Source organism: Chenopodium album, chromosome 14 (assembly GCF_948465745.1).
Source record: "Chenopodium album chromosome 14, dcCheAlbu1.1, whole genome shotgun sequence".
Classification (NCBI taxonomy): domain Eukaryota; kingdom Viridiplantae; phylum Streptophyta; class Magnoliopsida; order Caryophyllales; family Amaranthaceae; genus Chenopodium; species Chenopodium album.
In genome coordinates this window covers 5,667,430-5,682,101 of record NC_137847.1, presented here as the reverse complement: position 1 = coordinate 5,682,101, position 14,672 = coordinate 5,667,430, and the positions used below count along the sequence as shown (strand labels likewise).

Genomic DNA, 14,672 nt, shown 5'->3' with positions numbered 1-14,672 from the left:
ATTGCAATTTACTCTTAATATTCTTGAATAGGTGTGTTACCTTTTTTATATATTGAAGCAAGCAAGTAAGGAAAATATAGGGAAAGAAAAGAAAGAAAAAAAATTATCTTTTTTCTTAAGATTACGATTTGCTAGCTACTTGGACTATTGGACGTAGATTAATACTATATTACTATGCAACGATTGGCTATTGGTGGGGCCATGTGTTAGCATGCTATAATTCTAAGACAAAGTAAGGTTAACTTTCCTTCGCATACACTATATGCTAATGTAATTTCTATCTAATCACCTTGTTTATTGAGTTGACTAAACGACTAAAAAGTGTCCTTAATTACCTAACCAAGCCAAAGGGGGAGGTATGTATAATTGTATAATTAATAATAAAGTCAACTATGGGAAAACTTATGTATTCTTGCTTTTAATAAGAAAAGTAATCTTGATTTTTGTGGTTAGAAATTTGTAGTATTGTGTATAAAATACATATAACAAGCTATAATCAAATTTATGTGCTTTAAACAAGCAATATAATCATGTTCACTAATGCTTCAAATGTTGACATACATCTTTATTTTCTTTTTCAATCTTGTACCCAACTAAGAATCTACTTCATTATGTGTTTATGGATAATGGATACATTTTAATTTCCAAATTTCACTTTTAATATAATAAACGACTAATTCCGTAGCTTATACATAATATAGCATGCATGTACGTCAAAATGTACTTTTAGCTAGTCTTTTAGAGTCGTGTATTGTAGTATAGCTAGATATCCTGGAAATTAGAGGGGAGGGTTGGGAATTCTTATTCCTCTAATCGTTAGGCGAACTTTAATTTTCAATGAAACAGAACAAGCAAGTGAAACAAAGAGGTTGTGTTCATTTCACCTGAACTCAGGCTTGATTAGACCTGATTATCCTTGATTTTCATATTAAATGTACACTTGATTAGTTGATTGGACCTAATCAACCTTGGTTAGCCCGCACCCAATAGTTTGCGTTTTTTATATAACATAAATAATACACAAGGGAAATTGTTTGAGAAAATTCTTCATCCGATCAAAAGGGTTATTCATAAAATTTATTGACATTTCATCACCTCTTTCGTACTTAAAACACGCTTTGAAACTTCAACGAAAACATAGTGATAAAAGTAATTAACCTAATACATCCAATTATTTATGAATAGAAAATATTGTCGAAACATAACTACTACACCACATATAAAAAAAGACAAAGGTTTATAAAAATCAATGTACTTCTTCCACCATTAGCTAAAACAAACCAAGATTCAATTAAGAATTTAGTTTAATTAAGCGAATTAAAAATATTAAAAGTATACTTTTAGAAGTGGAATTAACGAATTTGGTCTCTTAGACATCACTTTGTTGAAACCTATTTCTATAATTTATTTATGCAAAGAAGCAAATAACACATTGACACCCTACATATGAGTGTGCCCTTACGCGTTATCGGTCTTATGATAAGGAATCTTGATAATATACTTCCTCTATTTTTTTTAGTTGACACCTTTCTATTATTACGCTTGCCAACGTATGTTTTTAACGCTTAATAAATTCAAATATCAACATTGTAAAATTATGAAAAGGGGATATTAATAAAATATACATATAAATGATTCATATAAGATCTCACATGACTATATTTTATTAGATCTATAAGTCACAAAAGCGAGTCAAAGTGTAGTCTGTGAATAGTGTAAAAGTCTAATGGTGTCAACTAAAAAAACGGAAAAAGTATAATGTACAAGTTATCTTATACCAATCAAGATCACTAATTACCAAGCTAAGCTTGGTCTAGTGATAAGATTGTCACCTTCCAACCTTGAGGTTGGGGGTTCAATCCTCACTAGAGACACTTTGAGCGTGGGGATTCCTTACCCTTCCCTCTCACTCTCAAAGTGTCTGACCTGCAAATACCGGACCAAAAAAACTGTGAGAGTTGAGGTACGTGATTAGTAAGAAGTATGAACTGGTATATAAGAGAATACAGTGGTTAAATAACATTGATAGTTGTCATTTAACTCAAGAGAAACATTCACAAACTTGAAACCATTGGATAATTATGTTGAATAATCATAGGACTTCATGAAGAATGAATTTACATCCATCAAGTTTATGTTGATTTACATATTCTTTTCTTCATATTATTGATGTAGTATATTCTCCTTATAAATCATGTATGTTCATTTAGAATAAGTATTATGTTGATTTATATATTCCTTTCATGCATGTTAATACTGCTTGGTTTTGTATGATAAGTTAGTACACACTAATACACTATTATGCTTTATGTTTATATCATTGAAACATCTATTTGTTCACATAGAAGAATTGCATTTTCTTTAACACTATAACCTATAGCAATAAAGAAATTGAAGCCTTAAAGGTCAAATATCGTGCTCAAATTATACTTCATATGGACAGCTAAAACATAATGAAGTGGAGATTATAGCAAAATCAAGATTCAACATTGAAGATATAGACAATAGAAGAATGATGTCAATATCTTGTAGGTCAAGCACAAGTTTACAGAGGCATTGCCTACAAAATTCAAGTGTTGAAATCCTGCTCTCTATTTTGTTTGATAAAATCAATATTGTGTGGAAATGTTCATATATGTCAAAAAATAAACGCATTTAAAAAAAAAAAATACGATGAAGTGTTCTATTGAACTGAAACCTCTCACAAATCAACCTGATTCATTTTATGGCCTAGACACTTTAAGAGTAAGGGGGAAGGGTAAGGGTAAGGAAAATCCCTATTCTCAAAGTGTCTATAATGGGGATTGAGCTCCTAAGAGCAAGGCCATTAGGTAACCAAAATATTTTGGTCGTGAAATTTTTTATTATATTCTCTATTTCACCTCACCAATGACCGAAGTTTACGATCACTCTCATTTTAATATCCCCAATGGTTACCCAAGAAAGTTTGGTCATGAACTTTCTCTCTCCTACTTTTACCCCATGCATTTTATCGTCATTTTGTCTTTTACCACAAAGTCCCCTGACAACTTGGTGATGCAAGCCATTCAACATCCACGTAGCGCTCTAACAGCTTGGTTTTGGTCATGGCCAAGCCCTGGTCATCGCCTAATCTCGTCATTTTTATTTCTTTTCAATATATGCTAATATGCACGAGCAGGGGTGATTCTGAATATGTGCAGAGTGGTCGATCGCACAGGGCCCTTAAGTGACACTACTATAAAAGGGTCCCCAGATTTTGAAATTTATTTATACAAAGTAAAGAGAAAACTTGTTAATCAATAATCTATTTTTCGGTTCTAGGGCCCAATTTAACAAAATTGCACCAGACCACTTTTAGTTTTAGTACTTGTAGTCCCGCCTCTATGCACGTCTCTTTCCTCATGACCAACACTTTGGCAACTTGTTGGGCATGCTCAAGTTTAAGGTCGTAAGTCTTAACCCATACTACTCATATGTAGGACTTTAGGGCATCAATGTGTCATTTGCATGGTATAAGAATATATATCTATTTCTTTTTTATTTGCAACCGTGGGCAGAGCCAAGGGGTTGGTGGATGCCCGGCCCCCTGTGGCCCATTTGTTGACATGTGCATTTTCTAGTCTAACCCCCCAAAAGAAACTAATAAATAGCAAATATTTAACTTATACACTATGTTGCCAATGATAGCTTAGTTGGTTGTTTGAGTTTTGCATGGTGAGAGAGGTCTCAAGTTCAACTCCCCACTGGCTACTTGAGCGCATTTATTTTTTGTTTTTGTTTTTATTTTTATTTTTATTTTTTTTGTTAACTTTATCGAGTCTTGGCCCCCTTAGGTTTTTATTCTTGACTTCGCCCTTATTAGCAACACTTCTTATTTCACGCTTGTCAATGTAAAATTTCAATTACAAATATCATGAGTTACCAATAAGTAAAAATTACAGAATATAAATCACTAAAGCTGATCAAAATGAACTTTGTGAATAATGTCAAAGTGCTCAAAATACGAGTTAAAAAAACTGAGGAAATTGGATTTTTCACCATATACTACTAAGTTAAAGCTTAATTCACCATATACCATCGAAAACTTTCTAATACACCATATAACCTTCAATTTTATGAAATTGTCACAACATGCCCTTTCCTTTCACTTAGTTAGTCACTAATGTTAATTGTGCCACACGGCAACTTGTAATTGGTTATTATTATTATTATTATTATTATTATTTATTTATTTATTTATTTAATTAACTTTAGAAAAATTATTTTAAAAATTTTAATAAAATAAAACACCACCAGTGCCCCCGCCACCGCTGCCACCAACCGACAATAATCTTGACCCGACCATTTCCGGCTGTCCGACGACCATCCTCCTCCCCTGACAGCGACAACTCCGAGCCCAACCACCACCTTACTCGAAATTTCCAGACATCACCTTCGCCGAGTTCAACCCTTCCCCACCTTTCCACCTTAGCCGAAAACCCAACCCAACCCAGAAACCCCTTCGTCCACAGCCCAAACCCTCTCTCACAAGTCGTCGTCGCCCAACTTGCCAAAAACTACCACAACGAAACCCCAAAACACCAAAATCGAAACCCTAGATTTTGGTTTTAGGGTTTCGGCATTCGTGGTGGTTCAATGGGGGTGGAGATGGCATCGGGACGAGGCGAATTCGTTCGCCGACGCGGGGGAGAGGGGTTTCGGCGTCGGCCGGTGTTCAGGGGAGGGTTTTTCGAGGGAGGTAGGGGGTTTTTCAAGGTGATGCTAGCACGGTGGTTAAGGTAGGGGGTTTTCGAGGGAGATGCGGGCAGCCGGGAACGACAGTTCAGGGGAAGGGAAGGAGCGCTAGCAGAGGTCCTGGTCGGATTCTGCACCGTCGAGGCGGTTCTGGTCTTCCTTGCTGGCAGGGGGTGTCGTTGGTGGTGGCTGGCTGGGGGAACGTTGGTGGTGGCTGGTTTATTTATTTATTTTTTCGATAAGTAATTAGATAATTATTTTAAAATTAAATTATTTAGAAGGGAACAAATCACAAGTTGCCACGTGGCATTATTAACCTTAATGACTAATGGTGTTAACGTCCATTAGGCCTTGTTTAGTTCACCTTATTTTTACTTATTTCAGAAAAAATAAGTTCAGATCAGAAAAAATAAGTTCAAATCAGATCAGATCAGAAAAAATAAGTTCAGATCATATCATCGTTTTATGTGCAGTTTTTTATTGCTAAATATCTTTATTTTCGTAATGAAAAAAATTCTGAAAATCACATATCAATAAAATACACACTATTACGAATCTAACAAGACCCCACTTGATACATTTTTTTAGTATAGATTATCGTATATTTAAGGTTAAAGTTTAGTCAAATCTGACATTCAGATCAGACCAGATCAAATCAGATCAGACCAGACCAGATCAGATAAGTTCAGATAAGCAAATATAAGGCGAACTAAATAAGGCTTTAGTCACTAATGCCAAGTTTTGACATTTTTGTTAAACTGAATGGTATATAATGTATTAGAAAGTTTTCGATGGTATATGATAAATTAAGATTTAACTCAGTGGTATTCGGTGAAAAATCCGCTGAGGAAATACATATTTTGCACAAAAATTTTTGTCAACCATCTTTTACAAAACTTGCATAACACGAATTGAAGGGTTTTGTAGTGTTGGGCAAGCCCAAAACTTCCCTCTTCCCTCTTCAAAGAAGGCGGGAAATGCTAATTTCACTCTCACTCACTCACACATACAGTTGCTAAAACCTCTCATTTTCTCTATCCTCCGATTCATCAAATCAATTTTCTAGGGTATTTAATTCTTGCATCATTTCCAGATTTCAATTTCTCCGATTACGGCAATAATGTATTCCGGCCAATTCGACGGCAATGCCGCTTTTTCCGGCGGTGGTTTCATGCCTTCTCAAGCTACTCAGTCCGCCGACCCATCTTATACTACTTCCAAAGTACTCTTTCTCTTTCATTTCCTTAATTTTGTTGATTTCAATTTTATGCTAATTTTTTTATTTTATTTAATTATGATGTTAATTGGTGAAAATTTGGGATTTTTGACTAATTAGGGCTTTTGTTTGAAACAATTAATGTTTGTTACAGACTCGTGATGCTCAGGCATTAGTGCCGTTAACGGTGAAGCAGATTAACGAAGCGCTTTTAGCTTCAAATGATATCAACAATTTTGTTGTTGATGGTGTTGATGTTAACAATGTATGTTGTTCTTTTTGTTGATTATTTTGTTAAAGTTTTTGAATTTTTGAGTTTAATAATGAGTGTTAAGTTGGGACAATTGGCTGATTTAGGTGACGCTAATTGGGCTGGTGTTTAACAAGACTGAAAGGGTTACTGATGTCGGTTTTGCCCTCGATGATGGAACTGGGAGAATTAATGTTCACAGATGGTGAGGTTTTGATTTGTAAGCTCTGTGAGTTTTGACATGTATGACAGCATGAATTTAATTTTATGGATTTGTATCTGTGGCTTTACAGGGTTAATGAACCTTACGACACGAAGGAAATGGAAAAGATTACGTGAGTTACTTGATCTTTTAAATCTTGCAGTATTTTTCGTTAGGATTCTAGATTATGAGAGGTCATATGCGTTTTTTTAATGACATGCACTGCTTGACTGCTTGTAATTTGCGTAGCACTCCCTCCGTTTCATGAAGCGTGAAACATTTTTCCTAATTTTGGTGTCCTGAAATTTTGTTTTATGCATTTGAGTTATGCATATATTGATATATGCTGTATACATGTGAAAAGTTATTGTGTTTCAAAAAAAAAAAAAAAAAAACGTGAGAAGTTATTGTGATAGTCAAGACAATATACATGTTCCCTTATGCTGTTCTATTTTCAAGTGTTACGAAAGCTGAAACCATTCTCTTTGGAGGTATGATTGTATAGTGTTGCCAACTTTGTAGGAATATTTATTTTGGAAAATGGTTTTGGATTTAGCTTCCTGATTGGTGTTTTCTATCTGATAATGACATTGGTTGCTGTAACACAATAGGTAGTTGTTCACTTTTTTCTTTTATATAACAGGGATGGCATGTATGTACGTATTTATGCAAACTTGAAAGGGTTTCAAGGTAAAAAGCAATTGATGGCCTTTTCTGTCAGGTATGCTTGTATAAAATTCTTATTGTTTCTTTTTTCATTAAATATGAAAAAAATTCTGGAACTTGTATGTTGTATGCAAAAAATCTTTGACTTGCAGTTGTTCTCATTTCTGCTCATCTTTGTGACAGTTTGAAAGGGTTCCCTGGTTTTTCATGGGGAAGTAGTATGTGAGGGTGAGGTAGAGGCTATAGAGATAGATGAAAAGATAAAATGATGGAGGGAGTATAGTGGTCAGGTTTCTAGCGGAACTCCTTAGTTTGCTGGAAAGTTGTGTTAATCCAATTCTGTGATGTATATGTGGTATATTGTGGTGAACCATGAGTCATCTCGGGGACTGTTAACACTTAATAGACAGATGAAGTTGTAAATGATGAAAAATGAATTTAGCTCATGAGATCTTGTGTATGTTAGTTTTCCCTTTAGTTTTAGCTGAAAGAGATATATTCATGGTTTGATGGAAGGGTGAGACATAATGAATCTTGTTTTTTGTGTCAAAATTATTTTGACAAGTTAAGTATTTAGGTTATTGATGCTAACCTTATATCAAAATTAGTGGAAATGAGAGTGTAGTTATCCTTTTTGGCTGATTTTCTCAAGAAATTTGGAATCATGTACTTTCAGCATTGATATTGAGTGGAAGTAGCATTTGGACTAGTTCTGAGATGTTTTGGATATAGTTTTAGGTTTTGGAAGTGATCAAGTTCTACTTTTGGATATCTATGTTGTCTATTCTTTGAAGCTTTCAGTGAGGCATGTGCACTTTTATTTTGGAACACTGGAAAAATACAGTTATTTTGTTGAAATTGGTTCGTGTATAGAGTATGGTTACTGCACAGAGGTACTGGTGTGCTGCCTTTTTTTTCTGCTCTTACAATATACTCCATATAGTACAAGAAGTGGATTTAATGATTCATTTCTGCACTGAGTATCTCATATCTTCATTGTCATAGTGTTGAGAGATGGATTCTCATGGATCAGTTATTTCCTCTCGTAAGGTTACTGGGCTGGAGAGTTTTCAAATATAGGCTGGAGGTACAAATGATGCTTGACTAAGATGGTATTTGACGATGTTTGTTTTCTGGATTAAGTCTTTGCCTCCATGCTGTATACCCCCTGTGAACTAGGCCTCTTTCCAGCAGCTAGACTTTCTGATACACTTGAAAATATGAACAATTACAATTTGAAACTAAAATGTATTTGAAAATTAATTAAATAAATGCAGGTCTGTTTATTAAGTATTTAGGGTATAGGGGCACTAAAATGTATTTGGTTTAGCTTTTCTTTTTTTGATTTCTTATATAAATGGATTCAGGTTCTGATCATTTTGGGCAGAGCTTCCTTAGTGTCAACAACTCGAAATTAAAGTCTTTTTGTCCAGGTTCTGATCATTTTGGGGTGTGCTTCTTGCATTATTTGGTTCAATTGCCTAGCTCAGTTTCAAATTAAAAGGCACAATTGCACAAAGCTTGAGAGAGTTGAGACTTGTTATGGTTGAAGTCATGCTGTTGGTTTCAGATTTCAGTTAAGATTAGTACAAGAAATTATTAAATTCTCAGTCCTTTGGCTGATCTTTTAGCTTGTTCATAAAGGTAATGTCATCACTGAAACAAATTGATCATAGCCTATAATGATTTAGTTGCTGACAGTTTTAAGCACTGGCTGAGGCTGCAGTTTGTCAATGTGCCTGCAATTATTTTTCCGAATGATATATCTTGTGGGGTATGCACAGCAGCACAGGAGGTATAGATATTTGTAATCAAGGTGTGAACTGCTGCCGTAGTCTAAAGCTCTTTTGGGTTAACCTTAATGACTGAAGATTTTTTTTTTTTTTTAATATATTAGGTATTGGTTGATGAAAGCAATATGATATAACACTAACTTAGTGCTCCAAAAATTGTTGGAATTTGGAAATCAATTTCTTAAATCTAGTCATTGCTTTATTATTAAAGGCTAAGTACTTTAGGAGGCATTAACAAAGGAGGGTGTATGATGCAATTATGATGAAAGGATATATAGATGTGTGAGAAGGAATGTTAATTTGGTGCAGAAGTGTTAAAAAGAATTTTTAATTACCATTAGGTTGCACCAATTTGCATTAAATTCTATTTCTATCTTTCCACAATGATGGATGAGTTGGCAGTTTTTACACTATGAGATCCTTGTCATATGTTTTTGTAGATGAGATTGTTCTAATGGAAGGATCTAGAGCAAGTACTATTGATAAGTATTCTTGGTACTGTGAGGAGTAGGGTTGGAAGCTCATGAGTAGTGACCTAAGGTTGGACTTGAGATGAAGTAAATGGTATATTTAGGGTGTGATTTTTGTACAGATGAGGATTTTGATTTCAATATTGTGAACAAGGTGGTAGAGAACTGCTTATCAGTGGTTTACCCAGATGTTTTTTCTCAACTACATTGGAAAGGAGCATTTAGAATCAAGTTTGACCACAATCAGCCAACTTTGCTATACGGATATGTTGGGCTCTTTAGGAAGATCATTTTTGGAAGATATATGTGACGAAAATAAAATTTTGAAAGGTGGATGTGTAGTTAATACTAGTAATACAAGAAGAGTTAGAATCTATGATGAAATTATTCAATTTAGAGTTGGAATGATAGTTGTGTAAAATTAGGTGAAAGCAAATCGATTGTGGTGTATGATATTGTATCTAACAATAACATGGCCCTGATTTAAATATAGGAAAGTGAAGATAATTGAGATGGAAGCATCAGTCTTTGGATTGTATTGTATTGGACTAGAATAGTTGAATGATCTCTGTGAGGTACGCATGGAGTTATGGGGATGACACCTTTGTATTAGCTTAATATTTCATTATTGCTGCATAATATTTTTTTTTATTTTTTATTTATTTATTTTTTAATAAAATTCATTTGGAGTTTTAGGAACGGGTGGGATTCAGATCGGATTATGCATAATCCAACTTCTACCCTATAAGCTGTTAGATTTCTGGTTTGCCTCACTCTGACATCTGACTTGACATCTGACTCGATCCGACTAAAAATTCCAGCATCTAACTCCGACTTTTAATATTATTCTGACCCAATTATCATTAGCCAATGCTAAAGACCTATAAAACCATAATTTTATGATAAAAAAATATGGAAGTACATAAAAATGTTATCAAGCTTGGATTTTTTTCTTCTGATCGTATCGGATCGGACAAGGTCGGATACAAATTAGATTGCCATCTCTATTCTAAACTAACCTGAAACCATGACAAGGTATGTAACTATTTCCAATTTTTTTTTTAAAAAAAAATACTATACTATTTAGGTCCAACTCAACCAAAAGCAGCTTAAGCCCGTTAGACTTGAAGTGTGGATGCATCATGAGCCTTCCTCATATCTAGCGCAAAATGTTCCACTTGAAAGTGTGAAGGGGGGGGGGGGGGGATGGATGAGATTTGAACCTGTGACCTTTGTGTCACGCTGGCTCCGATACCATGTTAGTAGACCAACTCAACCAAAAGCTTAAGCTGATGGTTGAAGCTCAGAAATATGTTTTATCCTCTAACATATACATGTGTTGGAACAACTGGATTATACCTAAGTGACCTATTTGACATGCTCATTTTTAATTTGGTTCTTTCACATAGGTCCGTGGTAAGCTGGTAAGTTATTTCTATGATTCATGATACATACAAAAATGCCAAAAATAATGGTACAAAACATTGTCTAAATGACTGAGATTTACAGAACATATCTGCAAATTATAGATTTATAGGCCTCAAGAATGAAAAGAAAAACAAATTCTTACCGATGGCTTGAAATACCGTATTTGATATTCAGTCATTTCTAACTCCCATATAGATCTTCAGATCAAGGATTTATCTGGGAAATCCTAGATGTATTTTAGTCAACTATAGGAAATAAATTTTAGGGCAAGCTGACTTTAATTTCTGCCCTTTTTAATTAGTTTTAAAGTTAAAAAGGCTGGAGAGACATAAAGAAGAGGCTAGGGATTACATAGGGCCCGTATCATTTTATCCTTTTTGTTATTGTCACTTAACTTCTAGCCTTGATTTTGTCTAGTCAATTTGAACAATTATATTGCCACCTTTGGGGCTTTGTCCTTATATGTTGAAGAACAGATTATATGTATGTCTTTTCATTTGATCTGTAGCATTTTCTTCTGCTTCTGTGCTCTAAATTGCCTCACAACCAATTATGCTTTTCTGCTTTTGTAAGGTGCCTTTAAATAAAATATGATTTTTTTTTTTTTAAATTTGCATTTTTTTTTTTTTTTAATGGGTGAGGAGTGGGTGGAAGGATTGTGCGATTGATTCTTGATGTTAAAAGGTGCATGGCAAGTCTCAAGCACAAGATTTTGAAGACTTTTATTTGTACACAACAATTTCCTCATCTTTCATAAAGGGTTTTATGATTGCTATTTCATCTCATCATGCTCTCTCTGAAGTCTGAATCCTTGATTGAACTGTGGTGTTTCTGTAATTGCAGACCTGTTACTGACTTCAATGAACTTACTTATCACTACCTAGAGTGCATGTATGTTCACACGTACAGTACCAAATTGCAGGTAATGGCGTATTATATCTATTGTTTCTAAGGTTGTATGAGTACACTTGTATTTTTTCTCATTTCTATGCTCTCATTGCAGGCAACTGGTGTTCCTGCTGATGCTCAAATGATGTCTTCGGTAAATGGTACGCCCATCAGAGGATACCAGGGTACCCAGCAAAATCAAGTATAATTCAGTGTCACTGGATAGTCTGATCTTTGTGAATTTTTTTTTTCTTTTTTTAACTTCTAAGTTTCTTCTATTTGCCGTGTTACAGTTTCCTGGACAATTTTCCGAATTAAAGGATGTTGACCAAATGGTGATGGAGTATCTGCAGCAACCTGCTTGCCTGTGAGTTCAACTTGGAATTTAGCTACCTTTTCTTTATCACTCCATATTGTCATAATATCATCTATTGCCTACTTCACTTTTTCTGTTCCATTATATGCTGCTTTTCACCCTTTTATTCTGTCTGTGTTGATGTGTAAAATCCTGTCTTAAGTGTGACTGAAAGGGGCAGAATGGCCTGACTATGATTTAAAAAGCAAGCATAGGGAGTAATTGAAAAAAGTACATACCAATATTGATTTATGTACTATCAGTTTATCAGTCTTTAAATGGACATTTTGGACAAAGGGCATTGACAGTAGCCCTATGCAGTCGAAACTCGAAAGTATTCACAAGTATTCCAGTTAAATAGTTTTAAAAGCTCGGGAGACTGGTTTTCTAGGAAGGATGTTCTCCCAAGCTTAACATCATGTTCTACTGGCATTGCTTACATGTCCATGAACACATCAATAAGTAATATGTATAACACATAAATCAAACACACCTGTGACTACATGACAAGCAAGCTAAGGAATATACATTATTTGGAATAGAAATGCATCTATGTAACTTCCTGTAGTCTGAAAATTTGTCTCTGAGTGGGTTTTGCCTCTCCATTTGCAGTGTATACAGCCATCATTCACTGCCGAAATACTATTTTGTTTGTTTTCAGCAACACTTAATCTGTTACACTTGCAAAGCATATTTAAGCAACCATGCTTTTGCCTGAATTAGATTTTCAATACTGTGCTGTCAAGGTGGTTTGGACATCCCAATCTGTAAGAATCAGCTGTATGGGTGCAGGATGGCTGCTAAAAGATTAGGTTCTCTTTATATTAATCATTACAGAAGGAACAGAACATTATGAGAAGTTTTATTAATGCTTAGCTTGCCCTGTATAGCTATCCTCGTAAGATTATTTTCAATGTCTGAAAAAGATGTTCAGAAGAAATATTGCCATGTTCATCGAAGTAATGTAGTCCTTCACAGTGTGGTTTGTTGATAATTATAGTGGAATTTTGGATGTGATACCGAAATTGACTTTCAAGGTTGTTATTACTTCAGTGGAGTCTAAGTTTACACGTGTATTTAGAGAATTTGTGCTCCAATTAGTGCTTGATTGGTAATTTATAATAAGAACATCATGCTATCTGAACTTTAGGATCTTGCTCATGCCATTGAAGTTTGTATCCGGAAGGTGCAGTAGAGTCTAAGCTACATCATGTTATCTAATATGTGCTTCTTTACTATTTTTTCTGTGTGATAGAATATTGGCAGCCGGTAGGTTTTAACCTGCCTTGTCAATATTCATGTTTGTATTTGACTTGTCTATGGCTGATCCATTGATACTTTACTCGTTTCAGGGCACAGGAAAAAGGGGTGCATGTTAAAGAGCTCATGCAGCGACTAAATCTTCCACTTGATAAGATCATGTACTGTGTTCTTTTTCTGTTTCTATATTTTTGTTTTTTGCAATGTACAGAAAATGTGATTTGCTGCTCCTGTAAAATTTCTAACATATACATCTTGCATAATGGGCAACTGACAGGGGATCAATAAAGGCTCTCGAGGTTGAAGGTTTTGTCTACTCAACTGTTGATGATGAACACTACAAATCAACTGGAAATGCTTGATATCCCTGAATGCTCACACTGGAAGGGGGTTCTAACAGTCTGAAGGGTTTGCTTTTATCCTTTTTTTATCTGCATATCGCCTTGTAAATTTGTCATTGAAACATTTTTTTTTACCTATTTTAGTTCAAGGTTAGCTAGTTGTAAAAATGGATATGGGAAAAGATGTACTTACAGTCGAGTTTTCAGTATGATGATAAGTACTGCTAGTTCTATATTATTCACCTATAAATGTTTCTCCCTAACAGTTGGTATATCTGCAAGGGTGTTTCTGAATGTTGATGCTTGATACTTGTTAATGATGTTTATGTTGCAGCATCAATAATCGCATGACTGATGCAAAATATATTTCTTAATAGGTAAATATAATAGTGAAAAAAATTAATGCAGTACTGTATTAGCAAGATTATAAGAGTACATTTTTCATTGGTGAGAAACTGAGAATTGGTTTATAATATGAAAATCTTGTTCTAAACAATCTCTTTTAACATAGTTCGTACAATAGTTTTCCATAGAATTATCAAGAGTCGGGCAGACTGTTCACGGATTAGCAGAGTTGGAATGTATTAATCATTCTCGTGACATAAATATTACTCTGTATCCCTTAATTTGACATGTCTAGTTTAAGAGAAGATTGTCCTAATTTTTTGTGTATTTTTCCTTCTTTAAAAAGTGATTAATTAACGCTCCCCATCTAATACTGACATGTAACACAAACTAGGTTAATATTAATTAACTCGTTACATTAAACTGATAATCTATGTAGATGATAGACCGTTATATTGAGTCAATAGTATAAGAGAGTTGTAAGACATACCAGATTTCACTCAACTTATTAGGTAGGTTAAGGTTGAATGGTCCAAATAATGGTGTGAAATAAAGAGTTGGGAGGTAATGGCAAATAAAAGAGGTAATACGTGTGATAATATTGTGAAATTGTGATATGAATGAAATTGTGGGCGTCACGTGCAATACAGCATGCCACCGCTGCAATAGACCAGTATATTGGGTGTTATATGCATGGGATCAACCTTCATTATTTAGTAGCCCACTTGCATTTGTCAATTTG

The 14,672-nt window shown here is 34.5% G+C and overlaps 1 protein-coding gene across 1 annotated transcript; it reads left to right on the top strand.

The window, feature by feature from the left end:
* The first annotated feature begins 5,645 nt into the window (after positions 1-5,645).
* Positions 5,646-13,905, top strand: LOC145578700 (replication protein A 32 kDa subunit B-like). Its single transcript, XM_081635995.1, has 10 exons — positions 5,646-5,938; positions 6,087-6,197; positions 6,290-6,387; positions 6,476-6,517; positions 7,028-7,105; positions 11,585-11,663; positions 11,745-11,831; positions 11,923-11,996; positions 13,337-13,405; positions 13,522-13,905. The coding sequence occupies exons 1-10, from the start codon at positions 5,837-5,839 to the stop codon at positions 13,604-13,606; spliced, it is 825 nt and encodes a 274-aa protein (XP_081492121.1). The 5' UTR covers positions 5,646-5,836; the 3' UTR covers positions 13,607-13,905.
* The last annotated feature ends 767 nt before the right edge of the window (positions 13,906-14,672 follow it).

Excerpts from the sequence above, each read along its gene's own strand:
- LOC145578700 (XM_081635995.1), top strand. The coding sequence starts at position 5,837 with ATGTATTCCGGCCAATTCGACGGCAATGCCGCTTTTTCCGGCGGTGGT. Across the intron at positions 11,664-11,744 it reads CGTACAGTACCAAATTGCAG|GCAACTGGTGTTCCTGCTGA; the intron begins GTAATGGCGTAT and ends CTCTCATTGCAG. Across the intron at positions 11,832-11,922 it reads AGGGTACCCAGCAAAATCAA|TTTCCTGGACAATTTTCCGA; the intron begins GTATAATTCAGT and ends GCCGTGTTACAG.